Genomic DNA, 20,264 nt, shown 5'->3' with positions numbered 1-20,264 from the left:
CAGTTATACATAATCAGTTATATCACTTTGACACTAATCATATGATGATTATTAGTTGTAAAATAAATTCATACAGTCTGGTTTCCTGCAGACCCAAGACGACCGGGCTTGGTTTCTGAAGATTGGCCTGCCTTAACTGGAAATACCTTTTTTTCTTACATTTCCTTCTCTTATTAGTCATCTCACATGAAACCCAGAACTTATATTGAAGCAAAATCCTTTCTCAACAAACCTCCAGATATGATGAGTACCTTTATAGTTTGTTTGCTGTTAAGCACATGTTTGTTGTCCGATAATACAAAGGGACAGGAGATGCCCTGGATATCCCAGATAGATATTTGGGAACAGCATAAGGGAGTACTTATTGTTTCAGCTAATCTCCGCTGTGAACACAAATTCTTATCAGATAATCACATCAAGATGTGATTAACTTTGATGGGACACAAAGCAAACAACCATTATTTCAACAATTTTGGCCCCAAGTTCTAGAATTACCTCCCGTAAATCTCTCTCTCCTTTAAAGTACTGTAATAAATTGAATTCTGGGAATTGCACAAATAATCTTTAAACTTTAATCTTGCTTCTGAAAAATTAGTCTTCAGTAACATAATGAAGTCTAAAACAACTGCATTCATATCGTAAATAACAAGGTGTAGAGCTGGATGAACACAGCAGGCCAAGCAGCATCAGAGCAGCAGGAAAGCTGATGTTTCGTGTCTAGACCCTTCTTCAGAAATGACTTTGCAGTGGAGTTAAAATTGTTAGAGATAGTAGGAACTATCTCTTGGAAATGCTTCATTTCTGAAGGGTCCAGATCCGAAACATCAGCTTTCCTGTTCCTCTGATGCTGTGTTCATTCAGCTCTGCACCTTGTTATATCAGATTCTCCAGTATCAGCAGTTCCTACTGTCTCTGCATTCATGTAGTGTTTTTCACAATCACCTTACTTATCTCAAAGTATTTTACAGACAATGAAGAACGTTTTCAATAGAACATGCAGGTGCCGGAGTTGGACTGGGATACACAAGGTCAGAAGTCAGACAACATGAGGATATAGTCTGACAGGTTTATTTGAAATCACAAGCTTTTAGAGTGTAGCCTCTTTGTCAGGTGAAGTCACTCATCTGATGAAGGAACTACGCTCCAAAAACTTGTGATTTCAAATAAATCTGTTGGACTGTAATCTGGTGTTGCCTGACTTCTGACCTTTTTAAATATAGTCACTGTTGGAATATCAGAAAAGTAGCAGCCAGTTTCTGCTCAGTAAAGTCCCACAAATGTGAACATGATAATGACCATGTAATTTGTTTTCTATGATATTGATTCAAATTGAATACCGGCCAGGACCCCAGGGAGAACTCCCTGGCTTTTCTTCAAAAATGGTGTCATGGGATCTTTTACAATCAACATGAACAGGCAGATGGTGCCTTCTTTTTAAACATCTCATTCAAAAGATGGCATGTCCAACAGTGCAGGGCACCCCTAGTCCTGCAACAGATTGTCAAGAATGATTTTTGTTTTCAAGCCCTGGAGAAGGACTCAGAGCTGAAGTCTTAACACAAGACATTATTGAGCTCAAATAGATTGAAACCCTCTACTTGCATTATATGTTCTCAATATCCCAAAAAAATTTCCTTGCCAGAGAAATAAAACAGTCAACCCTTGCTTTAATCTGTGCAGCAGATCAGAGTTATTTGTGACGCCATAACCAAAAAAACACAAGGCAGGTAGTATACAACGAGGTTGAAGGGTCAACTCAACAGCTAAACAGGTTAAGCTCCTATTCACTAGAATTTGAAAGACTGAAGGATTATTGAAACATTCAAGATTGTCGGGGGGGTTCATAAGGCAAGATGTCGAAAAGATGTTTCCATTAGAAGGAGAATCTCAAACTTGGGGACATTGTTACAGAATAAGGTGATATTCACTTACAAGTAAGATGCAAAAGAATTTCTTTTCCCAGAGGGTAGTAAATGTTAAGAATTCTCTTTGCAGAAAGTTGTGGAAGCTAGATCACAAAGTATTGAAAGAAGTTTTTATTAAATCTTGGAGGAGCTACGCTGAGATGGGCAAAAGAGGAGCTGAGGTTCAGGGAAGATCAGACATAATCTTGCTGAATGGCAAGGCAGGGTTGAGGGGCTGACTGGCCGACTCCGATGTCTAACGTTATGTTCAAAGCAGCAGGTATACCAAAAACAAAATACCCAAAGCTTACATTCTGAAATTAAAAACAAGAAAAAAATGCAGGAAGTAATCCACATCTAACACAGCATCTGTGGAAAGAGAGAAACAAAATATCATGTTAAAACATACCAGAATATAAAATTAACACTACCTCATTTGGAGTCATGGAGCAAACTTCTAGAATTTAAATAAAAAATGGGCTATTAATCTGTGGTGGTTTTGATTACGGGCCAAATGCTCACCAAGGTATCAGAAAAGCCTGCTCCTCGTTGGCTATGTTCATGAATTACAATTACAATTACAGAGTTTTGGGTAAATTGCTTCCTTCGTGTGCAATCTACTCTCACGTAAAAGTGGGTGCAAATGATCTGCTAAACAACTGCAAATCTACCACTTGAATGCATACCGAGTGAAAGAAATCCAGTCTCACTGTAGATTTGACTCAACTACACATCAGAACGCATGGAATCTGAAAGGACTGACCTGCAATTTCAAAACTTTGTAAATCACTCCACCCAAACTGTTTGTAGATGATAGGAAAGCTTTTTTTTGCAAAGGTATTGGGAACTGAATTTATGACTTCATATTTCCTCAGTCTCTCAACACATTATAAAATTGAGTCAGTTTCTAATAAACCTTTAAAATCATCAGTAATTACGAACAAAAACAAATCAATAGAAATGGTTATTATACCCGGGCAATGATATTAAAATCCTGTCAAAGTTAAGGAAACAAACCTGGGGAAAAAATTCATGATGGTTATCCCTGGTTGAGCCACAGAAAGAAGAGCGAAAGCACTCATTTAACCTACATTTCAAAATTACACATCATTTGTTTGTTTTAGGACCTTATTGTTCTTTCACCGAAATGCACAGAAATTCAGAAACACGCAAAAGCCATAACCAGGAGATGAACATCGCATCTCAGCAGGGTTTGCTTGGGACTAAAAATGAAGTGAAATGTTTTTAATTGTGGGGGATGGGGGCGCTGGGATATTTGGGATTGTGAAAGCAGGGAGTACAATCTCAACGCTGGGACTTAGCCGCCATTTTGTGAACGAGGTATAGAGGGGGAGGAGAGCCGGTGCGAAAAGGTGGAGCTTCTCTCTCTCTCGCTCCCCTTCCTTCCTTCCTCAATCCTCCCCTAAACGACCCCTCCCTCGCTCCCTTTCTCTTTCCTTTACTCCGTCACCTTGTGCCGACAGTCCTCGATCCTTGTCGGTATTACACACGGCGGGAAGTTGCTGCCGCCGGAGCGCGTTGCCGTCGCCGCCTCCTCCTCCTTCCTCTGACGGGACCGTCAACGGCTTTTCTCTTTTTTTGAAAAAGAAGAAGCTCGCGGTAGCTCCAACCGTCGCCGTCGTTATTAGCATCCATCGTTCAGCTCTCTCTGTCTGTCCCTTCGTGCGTGTTAGTGGGGTGTGTGTGCGATGGACGGGTAAGTTGATGGTGGCCTTTTCTTTCTTTTCCCTCCCTCAGGGCTGGCGCCCAGGCTCGACGCCACCTTCCCTTTTGGGTTACTGTGTTTTATGAATTTTTTTTTGTCGGTTTTGCAGTTGCTGTATTTGGCTGGCATTTGATGGTTCTTAATGATCAGCATTATAGGGTAGTTTCGTTGAGTTTGAAATTTATGTAATTACCCCCCCCTTCCAGTTTATGGAGCGTTGGTCGAAGGATTTTTTGTGCGTGTGCTTTTGTCCCTCTTTTTCAGGCATTTTTGTCTTTCCAAAAACTAGTAAAGGCTAAATTACGTCTGGAGATACGGGGAGTATTTAATTGACAATGTTTTTTGTTTTGAAAACTTTTTGTGATCCCAGACGAAGGGAGAGAATGTTAAAACTTCTGGAAAACAAGTGTGCAGTTTATGACGATGAGCGAGAGGATGTGGATTGCGAGTGATCATTTATTTTCTCGTCGAGTATGTCTGCCTTGTCTGGTTTTTTTTTTACTCCTGTCTCGCTTCGTACAAGAAACCGTGTTTCGTTCAGATTCTAGTTTGTATATTCACGTAATACTGCCGAATTGGCATGAAAACCTCTCTTAACCCTCCCCAAAAATAAAGCGTAGAGACTTTTGCTGTTTCCTCAACTCGAATAGCTTCATCTGTGCTCTCCTTTTGCTTTGTAATTTAAGGAAATACTGCAGTCATAAGCAGATCTTTCTAAAAATCTGTCCCTTTTTTAAAAAGAAGTCATTTCCAGTTTTAGTTTTGTAAATCATTTTCCCCCTATCTCTTACTTTAAGTTTCATTGTATCACTGTATGTAAGTAACTGAAGCTTTAACTTTTTTTTTCTCATGTTCTCTTTTTTTCCCCTTTTCCTTCCCTACAGCATTGTCACAGATCTTATAGCAGTCGGTTTAAAGGTAGGAGTCTTTTCTCTCTTTCTAACTTTACTTTTATTTTCCTTTTATGATTTCAAACACCCCTTGTGTGTGAGCTTGAAGTTCAACCTCGAGTCTTCCTGTGTTTCATTGTGTTGTGCTGAGTGGATTTTTTTCTCTCCCTCTCTAGTTTACCGTCACCATTTTCTGGCAAGGCTGCTGTTTCGACAACAGCTTCTCTCAAACAATTAGTCATAGGGTTGGCAGAAATGGAGTAGTTTCTCTTCACTAAATATTTGTTAGAGTCCAAAAGATGTTTGAAATAATTACTGATTGGTATACGTGATCACTTTTTTTTGCTAAAGCTGCTAGCTAATACATTAGAATATCAAAAAAATTACAACAACAGGAAGTATGTGGATCTGGTTCGAGGAACTTATGGTTTTTTATATATCCTGTGGGGTTGGTAGTTTTGTGGCCTTTTTGATTTCTTTTGTGTGCTTTGGATTTGCAATATGGCTGTGTGTTAGATTTTCTGTTGTTTGAGAAATGTTAGATATAATTTTTGAGGCATGATTATTAGTTTAACACGTCATTCTTGGAAAAGAAGTGTTTGTGAAAAGCAAGGGTGTGTTTTATTCAGGTGGGTGATTCAGATTGTGAGGTAGTTATCCTTTGGGCTTTGCATAACCAGAAGTCTGAAAATTTTCTTGGATTGTTCCCTTTTGCTTGTCATAGTTATTGATGTACATTCTCTGCTTGATACTTTAATAGATTTCATAGAGTAACTGAACACAGAACACGAATGTGTGCAAGATGTTAAACATTCAGAAACTCAGATGGCTCAATAAATCCTAAGCACACACTTAGAAATAGATAAACATAATTTGAATTCAGTGCGTTCCAGTCTGATGTTAGTATTATCTAATTGAGTTTCTTTGTTTAAAAACAAGCTTCAGGCTGAGAAGCTATTTTTGCTCACCTTGAATTGGATTTGAGGTTTGTGCTGAAGTGTTTGACTGTAATCCAAAATGCGCAGCACAAGGTTTTATTGTGGGTGAAAATGTACTATAATGATCATATCGGCAATTTTCGGATGTTTTAAACCCCACAGAATAAAGTTTCAAGTGAATTTGACTATGGTACTCGTGAAGTCACTTCCACTTGATAGTATTTTTTCCCAAATGAGAAATCCAACAAGATTCCACTGATATAACAAAGTGTGGAGCTGAATGAACACAGCAGGCCAAGCAGCATCTTAGAAGCACAAAAGCTGACGTTTCCGGCCTCGACCATCAGAAAAAGATCTAGGCCCGAAACGTCAGCTTTTGTGCTCCTAAGATGCCGTTTGGCCTGCTGTGTTCATTCAGATCCACGCTTTGTTATCTTGGATTCTCCAGCATCTGCAATTCCCATTATCTCTAAGATTTCGCTGATTGTGATTTGGTGAAACCACAGTATTCCTTGAACTTTGCTTTCTGCTTCTACTTAACTCCATCATTTGTGATACAGCATTGCTGTTTTTTTTAAAACAAAACTTACCCCCTGCCTGTGCAACTCTGCTTATCTATAAATAAATATGAAGCATTATTGTTCTCTTTTGAAGATAGGCAGAAATATACAAATGCCATACAGTGTAGTCAAGGAGAAAAGTCTTTTGCTGAGGTCCCATTTTGTGTAGCCACAAGGGGGTATACAAGAACCCAACCTAGTTGTGTGACTGTAGGATATGAAAGGAGGTTAAAATGGTACAATTTCTCTACTGTTCTGAGGACACATTGATGTTTTTTCTTATCCCGTGCCATTTCTGTCTGTTTTAAGATTTTATTTTCCAGCAGCATATTTCAGAAGGGATGTTGACCGTTTTGTTCAATGCCATTTTATGTCTGATGCATTGAATTAAAAGGTTGTTTCCAAAATAATTATCTGTTGGGTAATTTTGAAACTCAGGTTTCAATGAAGTCAGTTTTTATGCTCAGTGATTTTATACTGCTGCATGGGAGTGGAATTGTTTTCAGTTCAGTTAGCATCCATGTTAAGTGTTGTGTGATCAGTTTAAATAGATACAGTAAATATGGCTCTTTTGAGTGAGATAACTGGCTTCTTCTCTACTTGTGTCAGAACTAAATGGAGATTTGCACATCATTGAAAATGTTTTCTTGTAATTTCCATTTGTTTATGTTGAATGTTTTAAAGTTTGTTCTTCTTAAGAAATACATGGGGATGTCTTTAGATTTTTTTTCTAATCAGACGCTAGTATACACCTATAGGGTAAGTAGGATTTGAAGCCAGGCCTCCTGGCTATATTAACGCAGTTTTGCTACTCCACTTCAATTTGTGTTAAATAACCACAAACAATATGCTACTGAGAAGAGAAATAATCTTGAAACAGGGATCTGTTTCAATTATAACCAAAAGTATGCTTCAGTATTAGTCATTTGACTGAAGTTTTTTGTTACCAATAGTACTTAATCAAGAAAAAAAATTGCACTACTTCCAATTTGTTTTGCAAAAAACTTAGAAATTATTCGTAGTGTTCTTTGCCAATGTTCTCTGTCATAGAAAGTGAATTTGATTGGGTAAAGATAGATTTAGATACAGATCTCGTTTCTTTTTGGGCAAATTACTCATTGTGAACAAATCTTTCATGTTGACAAGAGTCCCATTTGGAACAGCCATCAAACTTCCATTGAGAAGACCGTGTTCATTATAACAGAAAATGATGGCGATTTCCTGTCATGGTTTCACTCTGATTTTGTGGTTTCATTTCTTGTACGGCAGGTTGGGCTTGAATTTGTAATGTAACGCACTTAAACAGTGGCATGTTATAATTTTAATGTTCTTTGTCACAGGTAAACTCATTTGTTTTCAACGATGTTTAATGATGACCAAAGTTGAAATGAGAAACTGTCGCATTGCTTTGCTCTGTCTAGATGCAATGAAAATTGTGAAACTTTACTAGAACTGTATTCTATTTTGTTGGTATTCCTGTTCATGTATTCAAAGTTGTTAGTTTTATAACCGGTTTGTGATCAGCTTATTGATATTAAATTTATTCTCATGTATATCTTGTTACAAAATAGTGAAAATTATTTGTCAAGTGTTGCCAGTCTCCAGTTCTGTAAACCAAAATATAGAATCTCAGGGCAGAAAAATGAATAAATAAAGTGTCCAACTATATAGTCCTCCTTGTTAAGTGCTCTATCGTGGGCTTGGTGGTGAGGCACGAGTCCCCATCACCTTGTCACCATGCTGGAATGAAACTTGTCACTCTTTGGTGCCATCTTGCCTCTGCCGATGCACTTGCCACTGAGTCCTTGCTGGACCTCACCACTGCAAAAACTACTGATGCTGCCCCATAGCTCACTGACCCACACTTGACTCGGCCGCCGCTGAGAGTCTGCTTTGGGCCCAGCTTACTGATGCAGCCACCACCCCTCTGAATCTGCATTGGAAGCAAATGCCAGCAGGAACCCAAACTTGCTGCTGCAGCAGCAGCCATGAGTTGTTGCTTGGACCGCCTCGACGAAGCAGAAGCAGTCGGAAAGTCCAACTTAGCTGTGACAAAACTACGTGCCACCAATGTTGTCGCCACAACCAAGATCTTTGAAGTAAGTAAACTAAAATAGAAGAGAAAAAAAAATGAGAGAGAAGAAAGAAAAGTGAATGAGCCCTGGCTGAGAAGCCCTACTTCACCGCTATCTTATCAGAAGCCACTGACAATAGCAAAATTTGAATGAAATATGTTGAAGTCTCTTGGTAAAATTCTTTCTTGAAATTTAAGTCATAGCATTTCTATCTATTCTTGTTTTCATCTATCAAGATAATAATAAATAAAAGGCTCAGGAACCTTTTCTCATGGCGTGATGGTTTAACATTTGGAACTATCTTTGCCATTTAAATTCTTTGCAGAAATATAAGTATGTTATTCCCGACAAGGCATTATCATAGTGGTTCAGATGACAATTGCTTGTTGTCACGTGAAAATTCTTGTTTTTCCTCTCTCTATATCCATTTATTTACATATCCTTTTATATCACTGGTTCATATGAAAATTTCTTGATTAGAAAAAAGGATGGAGTAAAGTAATATATTTTGTGGGATTTGGTACAAAGTGTAAGTATCAGAATTTGAAGTTTGGCTGAGAGCAGCAAGTTGAAGTTTTGGTTGACCATTTTGGAGAGGTACTGACTGATTAATTGCATTGTGAAGTTCAGTTAAAATATTGCAGCTGAAATACAGGATTGCATCTTGTTCAGAACTTAGCGAGCTTGTTGTATTTCAGTTTTGTGATGTTGACATTTTGGCAATTATCCGATGTTTGGTTACTTGCCAGACTTTGAATCTTCTATTCCATGCTTGGTTTACTTTACATTGTAAAATGATAGCAAATTCCTTAATTTATGTTAGTTTATTTTTCTCAGTATCATTGTCCATTATATAATGTTTGTGCATTTGGAGTCTTGGTTGGTGTTAGCGTCTGATTGGACTATTACACTAATATTGATGAAACCTGTTCTGTTAATCAATTTAAACTTGCTTACAGCATATTTTTTGTGAAGCATTTTCTGAAATTGAATATACGGCTTTAACCTCCATTATTAATGGCCAATTTCTTTGTTGATATTTTCTAATCAACATGGTATGATGCACCTGTTTGAAGCAGAGGGGACTGGAACTCAGACCTCCTGGCTCAGAGGTAGGGACTCTACCACTGTGCCAGAAAATGTTACGCTGTTGCATGGGAGAAGACTGTTCAGTTATTCACTTAAATCCTGACTGCTTTGTTCTATATTCCTTGATGCTTTTACAGTACAAAAGGCTGTGCATAACTTAATTGATCTTTTCAATTGGCTGTGCCCATAAAATCTCTTTCATTGGCATGCGCAAAGGCTGCCACAAGGAAGCATGTCATTCATCTCAACCAGTTGATGTTTTCGAAAAGATGTTCCAATCAAAAGTATATCATGGTCCGAGATTGCTATAACTCTTTCTCCTTGCATGCGGCGTCAGTTAGTTCTTGTGATTTCAGTACACCTACTGACTAAGTGCAAATGGAATTGTGTGTAATATTTTCCACAGTCAGTGGCTGTTCACTGTTGGAATGCATTTTCTCCAAGTTCATTTAAAAAGCTTTTTGCTTCTGTAATTGCTGAAAAATCAACACAATTTCTGGTATAGTGTGGCAGCTATGGACTCTGGTAGGGGAAATGAATAAGGTTTCTTTAAGCAGTGAATGTGTATTTTTTTTTAACAAACTTTCAGTTATACTAGTGCACAATCTCCCTGTGTCTGTATGGGTTTCCTTCCATAGTCCACAAAATGTGCAGATTGCGTGGATTGGCCATCCTGAATTGCCCATAGTGTGTAGGGATGTGCAAGCGAGATGGATTGGCCATGGGAATGCAGGGCTGTGAGGATGAGGGTCTGTGTCGGGTGCTCTTTGGATGGTCGGTGCAGACTTGATGGAAAAAATGGCCTGCTTCTGCACTGTAAGGATTCTATGAAGCATGATCTAATGATCCATTCACCCGAAACAGTACAAACTTGCTCGTGGACAGGAACATTAACTTATTATGCTAGTTTGTTTTTTCATTATCTTGCTCATCTTTTGAATGTGCATTTTAAAATACTTTATTGCGCTTAGAAATTGCTAAGTGCAGTCTTACTTTAATGCCATTTCACAAGCTAATGAGTGACTGCAGTGCCCTTCTTATAAGTCAGCAGTTCAGTTAGGTCATCCATTGAGTGTCGATAATCCATGTTTCCATCAGTAGTTTCCTTTCAAGATGGGTCGTGTCCTTTCATAAATACTTAAAGTACAGTGAAGCTGTATTCATTCGTCCCTTGCTAGCTTGATTTATTTGAAGTCTGATCTTGTGAATCAGCTGTACAGAGTGCTGTTGGCATTTCACTTCCTGAAACAGCAGTTACAGGTGACATTTATAAGAGTACAATAACCCTTGAGTGAATTCCTGGTAGAAATTGTTGCTCTGCTTCTGTTGATTATTAAAGTTAGATTCCATAATTACAATTACATTTTAGAGAATTACCAAACCACTTAAAGGAATGGCTTTTATGATATGGTATATTCCAAATATTAGAGCCTTGGAGGAGTAACACATGTATGAGTTTACTTGGTAATTATCTAACAGCCAGTGCTTATAACTGGAACATTCTTATTTTGTGTTGCCTAATAGCCATGTTAACTGTTAAATGTTAACCTTGTGTTCTTAGAATTGATATAATGGCTGTTTTCATTCCTGGTGTTAGGGATAGCACACAGAGTGGGACAGCAGAGAAACAGACCCTTTGGCCCATCTCGTCCGTGCTGAGCAGATCTCTCATTAATCTAATCGTGTTTGCCAGCATTTGATTGATATCCCACTAAACCCTTCCTATTCATATACCCATCCACGTGTCTTTTAAATGTTGTAATTGTACCAGCCTCTACTTCCCCTAGCAGCTCATTGCATTCTGTGTGGAAAAAGTTGCCTGTTTGGCCCCTTTTAAATCCTTCCCCTCTCACCTTTAAACATACACCCTCTAGTTTGGGACCTCCCACCCTGGGGAAAACACATGGACTCTTCACCCACTCAGTGTCTCTCATGATTTTATAAACGTCTATAAGATCACCCCTCAGCCTCTGATGCTCCAGGAAAAATACCCCCAGCCTATTCAGCCTCTCCCTTGGGCTCAATCCCTCCAACCCTGGCAACATCTTTTGTCAATCTGTTCTGAACCTAGCCAAGTTTCTCAACGTCCTTCCTAGAGCAGGGAGACCAAAATTGCATGCGGTGTTCCAAAAATGGCCTAACCAATGTGCTGTATATCTGCGACATCATCTCCCAACTCTTATACTGAATGCACTGACCAATAAAGGAAAGCATACCAAATACCGCCTTCTCTATCCTGTCTTAACTGAGACTCCACTTTCACCGAACAACGAACCTGCACTCAAAGGCCTCTGTTTGGCAACGCTCCCCAGGACCTTACCGTTAAGTGTACAAGTCCTGCCCTGATTGGTCTTACCACCTCTCATTTATCTAGATGAATGGGGAAGTGGGGTGGGGTGTACAGGTTTAATTTAGTGTAATGTGCCAATGGTTTCATAGAATCCCTACAATGTGGAAACAGGCCCTTCAGCCCAATAAGCCCACACTGACCCTCGGAGCATTACACCCAGACCCATCCCCTAAAACCCACATATCCCTCTACACTGACCATCTTAGCATGTCCAATCCACCTAGCCTCCATATCTTTGGATCGTGAGAGGGATCCAGAGGAAACCAAAGCAGATGTGGGGAGAATGTGCAAATTCCATACAGTCACCCAAGGGTGGGATTGAAGCTGGGTCCTTGGCACTGTGAGCCATCAGTGCTAACCACTGAGCCACCGTGCCATCCCTTTGCAATCGGCACAAGTGGCAGTGGTGGAATCTAATTGCTGGGTTGTGACTGGAGTTTAATTAATTGTATTAAAGATTAATTTTTATGCACATAAACCTGGCTCATGGGTTTGACCTAGATCTGAAAGTTGAGTCAGTTGGGAAACCAAGTATTTTTTTTTAAAATCTTTGATTTAATTTGTGACAACTCCTGAAACAGAAGGGCTCAATTTCCAATGCTAAGTAAGCCATAACCTATTTACTGGTTCATGCTTCCATTTTTCCAGTAGAAATGTACAATGTGTTTAAAATTTTAAAAGCTGAACAAGGTGACCTATGGGTTTGAACTGTTCAGATTCTAGAACATAATGCAGTTTTTGTGTTTTTAAATTTATTATTTATAGTGGTTCTCTATGATTATTCAAAACCATGGGTTTACTTGGTCTAAATTTGAAGTTGCTGTCGTCCTGCTGGTCAATAGGGCAGCGCACTCATCAGAGAGTGCTAACTTGTCTGGCGAGAGGAGAGGTTGAGATGTTTCTTTTTCATAGCAACGTCAGCCGGTATAGGAAATGAACCCATGCTGTTTTCAACATTCTGCATTGCAAACCAGTCACCAGCCATCGGAGCTAATGGACCCTGACTATCTGTGATGCAAAACTGTGATTAGATTCTTGTTTTCTCTGGGCAGATCACACTAATAATGAAAATAAGTTGACTTTTCTCAACTGCAGGCCACCATGTCACACCTTTCTTTTTGAACAGTCATTGCCTGTTGCCGGAGGTCAGAATGGCCCAAATAATGGCTGGAATTGAAGGAATCCTAGCCAAATGGTTAGTTTTCCAACCCCTTCCAGTTAACAGCAATCAGAGTATTGGATATTCTGAGAATTCTGCCTGTAGGTGGCTGATGTTGTACTGCAACATAAGTGTTTGATTTTCAACCAGTGAGCCTGGGCACTTAATAGGAACTTTTGGCCAAATTCCTTCCCATCTCTGAAGGACCCAGCAGCTCCATGTTGGGATGCTATTGTGGCTATCAGGCACACCCTTGTTGATCATTCGTGGACATTTTTCTAACTAATATTCAGAACTGGCTTTGAAGTGTTGGAAAATTGTCATGTAAACCTTGTAATGAAATGTCATTGATCTGAAAACATGTATTGGTTTTTTTTTGACACATGTTGCCTTACCAACTTCCCAGTGTTTCCTGTTTTGTTTTTGTCACTCATGATTCCTGTTACATAATGCACATTTAGGTGTAGATTTAGCAGACAGTGCTGGATATGAATCAGATGTCATCCTGAGTTTCCCAGAATGATTTCTCGTACATCAGTGTAGCTGTCTGGTCGAGTTGTATCGTGCACATGCAGGGATTTCCAGCAAGGGTTTCTAGGTAACGATCAGATGTGGCAACCCTGAAGGATTTTTTTTTGCCCATCTAAATTCAATATTACCTTGTGATATTCTCAGAAAATTGGCTTTGGAAAATTTTTGCTACTGTTTTAGTGATGAACATTGCATTTGTTCAAAATTATATTTGGAGTCGAGTTTTAAATTTTTTTTTGTCTGGCATTCTGTATTGTCTACTGACAAGTTATTTAAAGAATTGCAGCCTGAACTGCTTAAAAATGTGCAGATCAAATATGAACCTGCTGTTCATGAAAATTATTCCAGTGTTTCACCTTTCGAAATGAAGAATCGCAATAGTGGTTGGAATTTTGCGATCATTGATGCTAGACTTTCATTTAACTTGGACTTGCGACAGATTTTTGAAGGATGTTAGGTAATTAACATGACTTTAAATTAGAGTGCTTCAATTTCATTCATGCTCTCTGTTAATATGGAATAAGTCAGACAGGAGCTTCTAGGTGGTTGCATTTGTAAATTTCAATGGGGAATTTTTTTTTTGCTTTTCTCTCCCAGAAACCATACCCAGCCTAGAGATTTGTAATTGATATATGGAATATAGGCTGCTGTTAAAAACAGGCAAAGTTGGGGCTTGACCATTTCAAGTATGCTGAAAATTTTAACAGCCAAACAACCTCTTGGTCACTGAAAATTAACTTCGGCGACTGGAATGTCTCATTCCTTTAGATTTCAGTTCCTGGTGATTTAGAGGCAACCATTTTAACTCTTAATTTAATTAATCCCACTTTCTCTTTCACTTTCTGAGCATGTTTCAGCTCTGTTGACATTTCTATCAACTTCAGTGAGAAACCCTGCAGAATATCTGAGCAAGTGTACATTTTAATTAAGCTCCAGCACCATTGGCTACAAAATTCCAACCACTGCATGATGAAACATTGGAATAATTTTACATGAATAGCAGGTTAACATTTGACCTGTACATTTTTAAGCAGTTGAGGCTGCAATTCTTGTTGTTAACCTGACAATATACAATACAATATCCCAGACACTAGAGAAAATAATTTGAAAAATGTTATAGCAAAACTTTCCAAAATCATTTTCTGAAAATATCAAAGTAATCGTGATCTATGCTAAATTCGCTGGGTAAATAATAATCATTTCAGGGTTTGCATGTCTGGTCTTTATTCAGCAACTCATGCTGGGAACCCTTGCCTGTGCACCATGCAGTTATACCAAACAGCTACATTGCAGAACTAGACATAATTCTGGGAAACTCGGGTTGACGTTTTGGTTATGACTGTTATCTCTTGGTAAATACTTTCATCATAAGCTGCCACATTTGGAAATTTATCTCAAAAATGCAAACCATTGTGTAGTGTAAGTGGCTACAATATATAATTTATGTATGATTTTCAAATATGTTTGATTAAGACAAGTTAAATCTGATTCGTATGGATTCCTGGTTCAAGTTCAGACTGTTACAAGCATTCTCCATTGCCAATTTTAAGTCATCAATAGATAGAGTAAAGCTGAATGTGTGTAAAAGAGCTTTCTTTGCATGTTTCTGTCATAAAGGATGAACTCTGACTTTGTGTACTGCCTGGTGTGAGAGTTGGGAATGATTCCCTCCATTGTTTGTCTGTTGTAAGAATATTGGTTAAAACTTTGTGGTCAGTTTGTTAGAGCTGTCATTTACAAAATTTTTTAAAAATCCATTTTGAGCAGTATTTCCTAAACTATGGGTAGTAATGCCATGTGAGGTCATGAGACAAGATTATGGGTTTGCAGACTTTGAGGAGGCAATGGTTTCTTCAGAGCTTGGATTGGTTTCTGATAGCAGTGAGACTTTATTTAAATCCTTGCATTTATTTTCCCCCTTTGGTCCACAAGGCCAGCCTTGTCAACTCTCTGATGCTTTGCATTTATTACTGTGCAAAAAAACCTTGTGAAGAGGGAGTTGTTAATAGCCCAGTCTTTTAATCAGCATTCCCCATGCAGAACCTCTAAAGCATCCACGCTGCTTAACGATAGCAGTTTTGATCCTTGCTTAACAACTCTTTTCTTTTAGATGTGTGAAATTTGGATGACTTATCTTGGCAGTAAAAAGGTTAAGTTGTCATGGTCCTCCTGGACTGTAGAGCTGCTGCTCATTGGAGAGGCAACAGGTAGTTGGTTTAACCTGTGAATTACTAAGCCTCACGCAAGGGGCGAGGATGAGAAACCGAGTGCTTCATCGTAATCTCAGTAATGGGGATTGAACCCTATGCTGTTGACATCATTCTGCATTGATAGCTAGCTAGCCATCCAGCCAACTGAAAGAACTAACCTTAAATGGATTATAATGAGGATATTGGTAGACGTCAAGTGACTGGTGACATGACTTGATGCTGGGGAGGTGAAATTTAATCTGAGAATAATATAAATTCAATGTTTGGTTGGACAAAGACTAAAATTCTAACAGTGATATGGGTACCTGCAGGTATGTGTACTCATTCACACAGTTAGGGCAAGTTGTGAAGTGCTTAAAAGGACACTGGAGCTTGTGTAGAAGGGCAGAGAGTATAAAAGCTGAGAGCTAATCTTGATTAAAGCAGTGCTTTGGCCTCAATTCTTATTGACCAATTGCAGACACAATGCTTCAGGAACGTAATTCGAAAGGGTGCAGAAAAGATTTGCAATGATAATTCTAGGGAGGAGGAACCTTTGTTACATGGATAGTTTGGTGTGACAGTGCTCTGGCTTTGGGAGGCATATTTTGCCCCCTTTTTTTGGCTTGGAAGAGACAGCTCATCACCTCAATCAAATAAACAAATTGAGAGCCCTTGGAGTTTTTTCTTAAGTTGGAGCAATAGAAGCAGCATAAATGGGCGGATCTAGAGTTTTAGTTTAGCATTCAGTGGTTGCTGGTGTTTGAAGAGGTTTTCCAGATGGTACAAAGATGGGGGAAGTTGTGAGTGGTGAGGAGGATTGTCAGAGGATACAGCAGGGTATAGATCAGTTAGACATATGAGCACAAAAGTAGCAGATGGGGTTTAATCCGAACAATGTGAGGCGATACATTTTTTGTTTGGAAGGTCAAATACAGGTGGAAATTATACGGTGAATGGCAGAACCGTTTGGAGGATTGATATGCAGACAGATCCAGGTGTGCAGGTTCACAGATCACCTGAAGGTGGCAGCGCAGGTAAATAAGGTGGTAGTTTTTTTAAAAAAGGCTTATGGCATGCTTGCCTTCATTGGAAGGGGCAGGATGGGCAAGCTATCCTGCAGTTTTGTGGATCTTTGGTTCGGCCATATTTGGAATGTTGTGTTCAGTTGTACCGACCACCCTATCAGAAAGATGTCAATACTTCGGAGAGGGTGCAGAAAAGGTTGACCAGGAGGTTGCCTAGTATGGGGGATTTTAGCTATGAAGCAAGGTTGGATAGACTGGGTTTGTTTTTACTGGAATACAGGAGGTTGACAGCTGACCTAATAGAAGTTTATAAGATTGTGAATGATATGGATAGAGTGGAAAGTAATGAGGCATTTCCCAGGGTTGAGGGGTCAGTTACTAGGGGACACAGGTTCAAGGTGCAAGGTGGGAGACGCAGTTTAAAAGAGATGTGTGAGGCAGCTTTTACAGACAAAGGCTGGAGAGTACCTGGAACGCATTGCCAGAGGAGGTTGCGACACCAACTTGCTGTGTCACATCTGGTGGACGAGTGAAGTGGTGTATGACCCTATACCCTAACCAAGATTCTACAAGATGTTTATATCTTCTGGTGTTACAAAGCAGAACCTTCTTGGTGCAGTAGCCCCAATTTTAAATTCCTTTTCAAGATGAATGTTGCTCAGTTACTAGGGTCCATGTTTGTGTTTAGCTTTGGGAGGTTTTAGTAATTTTGAACTAAGCCTTCTCCGCATTGTTTGATCCCGCACTGCCAGTTTTGAATGGCCTTTTCCAATCCTTGACCTATTTGGTTGCTATGAACCCTCTGTCTGTGACAGCCTTTTCAGCTTGTGACTGACTTCCAGGAAGTTGAAGCTGTTCTAATGCCTCTCATTTCTCATCTGTTGAGCCCTCGCTCAGGAGAAGGGTATGGCTAATAACAGTGAGGAAGGGGGAGTTTGGAGAGAATAAATGTCATGGAGTAGAATACACAGCAATCCGGGGTTTAATGAACAGATTTGTTGAGATAGAGAATGTCTGTCAGAAGGAGGGTCAGTGATCCAGAGACTAGCATGCATGATGTAAATGCAAACTGTGCCTATTTTTATTTAAATTAACATTTATTTAAATGTTGTTTTCTTTTGCAGTGCAAGAATTTAGCTATGAGCTATGACTTATTACTCCAAGTTGAAGGGTTCTAATTTTTAAACCTTTTTCCCGGATTGGGAAGGGCCTACAGAACCTAACTGTGTACACCCTTAAATTGGCTGTAACAAGAAAATCTGATTCACTTAAAGTTGGTTTACTTAATGTTACACATTTCAGGAGCACAATTAGAACTTAGTACGGAGTGTCATCTGGTCTTCTGTCTGTGTGTGCCCAAAGAATGCAGTTACATAGAACATAGAACATAGAACATAGAACAGTACAGCACAGAACAGGCCCTTCAGCCCACAATGTTGTGCCGACCATTGATCCTCATGTATGCACCCTCAAATTTCTGTGACCATATACATGTCCAGCAGTCTCTTAAATGACCCCAATGACCTTGCTTCCACAACTGCTGCTGGCAACGCATTCCATGCTCTCACAACTCTCTGCGTAAAGAACCTGCCTCTGACATCCCCTCTATACTTTCCACCAACCAGCTTAAAACTATGACCCCTCGTGCTAGCCATTTCTGCCCTGGGAAATAGTCTCTGGCTATCAACTCTATCTATGCCTCTCATTATCTTGTATACCTCAATTAGGTCCCCTCTCCTCCTCCTTTTCTCCAATGAAAAGAGACCGAGCTCAGTCAACCTCTCTTCATAAGATAAGCCCTCCAGTCCAGGCAGCATCCTGGTAAACCTCCTCTGAACCCTCTCCAAAGCATCCACATCTTTCCTATAATACGGCGCCCAGAACTGGACGCAGTATTCCAAGTGCGGTCTAACCAAAGTTTTATAGAGCTGCAACAAGATCTCACGACTCTTTGTGGATCTTGTTGAAATACAGAATTTGGTGTACACGAACAGCTGATAATGATTCTCAAAGTTATTCCTATTGCCAAGCTTGAATGGGGTACTGTTCTGTGTAGTTTGGCAGTTATTGACTGAGTTGACCTTGTGAGTATTTAGGGCAGGTAGGTTTGGCAGCATTTTATTTTTTTTAAATTACTAGAATCAACGGATGCCAAGTAGTGCAGGTTGTATAGTTGAATCCCTTAGCTCCCTATTAAGCAAAACAAAATTGCCAAAGTCTACTGTTTCTGCATGTCACTGTGCAACTCCTGACTAAATGTGCTGTTCGGGTATCAGCAATTATACTGATGCTTTTCACAGTCCATTTACTTGAAGTCCACACCAAAAGTGAATGCTATTTAGGCAAATTTTTGGAAGAAAATTCCGTAGAACATAATTTTTACTGAAATCAAGTATTGTAGAGAAGTGGTGGAAAAATATTGAACTCTTTTGCTTGAGATTTGGTTGTATAAGAAATTACTTGTGAAGCATCTCTTTCGGACAGGACAGTTGCACTACCAGACCTGCTTTCTGCTCTTTGGGATTATAATTTTTTTGCTGCTACTCCCATTTGTGTGAAGTAAATAGTGAATTCATCACATTCAAATGGAAAGACGGAATTTTTTTTCTAACAGGCCTTGGAGCATTTTTATGCTCCAAATTTATTTACCCTACTGAATTATTCTACTGATTGATTTTTGGTATTTATGAAATTTTGCTTTCCAACTTGTGGTATGCAGTTTATCTGCTTTGGTGATCTCAACTATTGTTATTATCTTATCAAAGTGAAATTTGGGAAATTATTATGGTGTCACTTGATTGCACTTTTAGTCTTTAGAAAGGTGAGGGAGGAAACTTGATCGAGCGAAATAACAGCATTTCTGATGGATGATTTGACTGAAGCATTTCACTTTCATTTGTCTAACTGCCACAGAAGTGAGTATTGTTGAAAGGAGAAATAATCTGACGGTAGTCTGGTTTATTTTTCTTCCCTATCTCCTGGGAACATCAAGCTGGCAGAGATTTAGAATATTTGAAGCTATTCCTCTTAAATTTATGAATGCGTTTATAATAAAGCCGATATATCCTCAATGGAATAAGTTGAAAACAAATCCAGCATCAAACTTGTTTGCATCTTGACATGTACTAGGAGGTCGTTAAACTATAGTGAATTACGAACGTGGAATGTAATATTGAGTTCTGTGCGCTGCACTGAATAAATCATTAGGATTGTACATGTGCTGAGGTCCGTGTTGAATTCCATCCTTTTGAACATTCTGGCCTTGTAATGACCGGTGATTTGGTTTTCCTCCAAAAATGTTTGAAGGGATACTGCTTATTTGTTGAGAGTTTCTTTGCTGTATTTTACTTCATTTAAGGGCTGACATTGTCAAGGTTTGCTTTCCATGCCAGGTTTCAAGGAGAAAAATGATTGCAACTTTTTTTTTGACGAACATCTAATTTTATGAATTTGAATCAAAAGAAAGTCAAGCTGGTGGGCCTTTTCTCTGTTGGGCGTATTACTTTGTAAATTGCCAGGATTTTTGCCTGAGTTATACTCAGTGATGTATTGTGTGGTTTAATTTGCATATTGACTGTTCATGGTGTCACTGTGGACACTGTGTAGCTTGGAGCTGTTTGTTAAATCTAGTATTCTTGCATCCCAGAATGTTCTGAAGCATTATGGTCTGTTCAGTACGATTCAAAACTGGATGCTCATTATTGTAATGTAGATAAATAGGCTTGCAAATATTTATACAGCATCTCAGTGTATGAGATAAATATGAATTGTTTTGTTGATGCTTAAGGAATGAATGTTGACTGGAGCAGGACTTCCTTACATTTT

The 20,264-nt window shown here is 39.1% G+C and overlaps 1 protein-coding gene across 3 annotated transcripts in view; it reads left to right on the top strand.

Moving 5' to 3' along the window:
• Window positions 1-3,227: 3,227 nt before the first annotated feature.
• The window catches only part of ptbp3 (polypyrimidine tract binding protein 3), a 106,355-nt gene continuing 89,318 nt past the window's right edge, over window positions 3,228-20,264 (top strand). For 2 of the 3 annotated variants that reach the window (XM_048528133.2, XM_048528132.2), the window contains exons 1-2: window positions 3,228-3,621; window positions 4,515-4,548. In XM_048528133.2, the coding sequence (XP_048384090.1) occupies window positions 3,614-3,621; window positions 4,515-4,548 (42 nt within the window). In that variant the 5' untranslated portion in view covers window positions 3,228-3,613. The remainder of the gene's footprint in view (window positions 3,622-4,514; window positions 4,549-20,264) is intronic. The other variant, XM_048528134.2, reaches the window with a different exon arrangement.

The sequence above is a fragment of the Stegostoma tigrinum genome, chromosome 3, assembly GCF_030684315.1.
Source record: "Stegostoma tigrinum isolate sSteTig4 chromosome 3, sSteTig4.hap1, whole genome shotgun sequence".
Lineage (NCBI taxonomy): Eukaryota > Metazoa > Chordata > Chondrichthyes > Orectolobiformes > Stegostomatidae > Stegostoma > Stegostoma tigrinum.
Note: the sequence above shows the minus strand (reverse complement) of the source record. Positions and strands in the feature narration are given on the sequence as shown.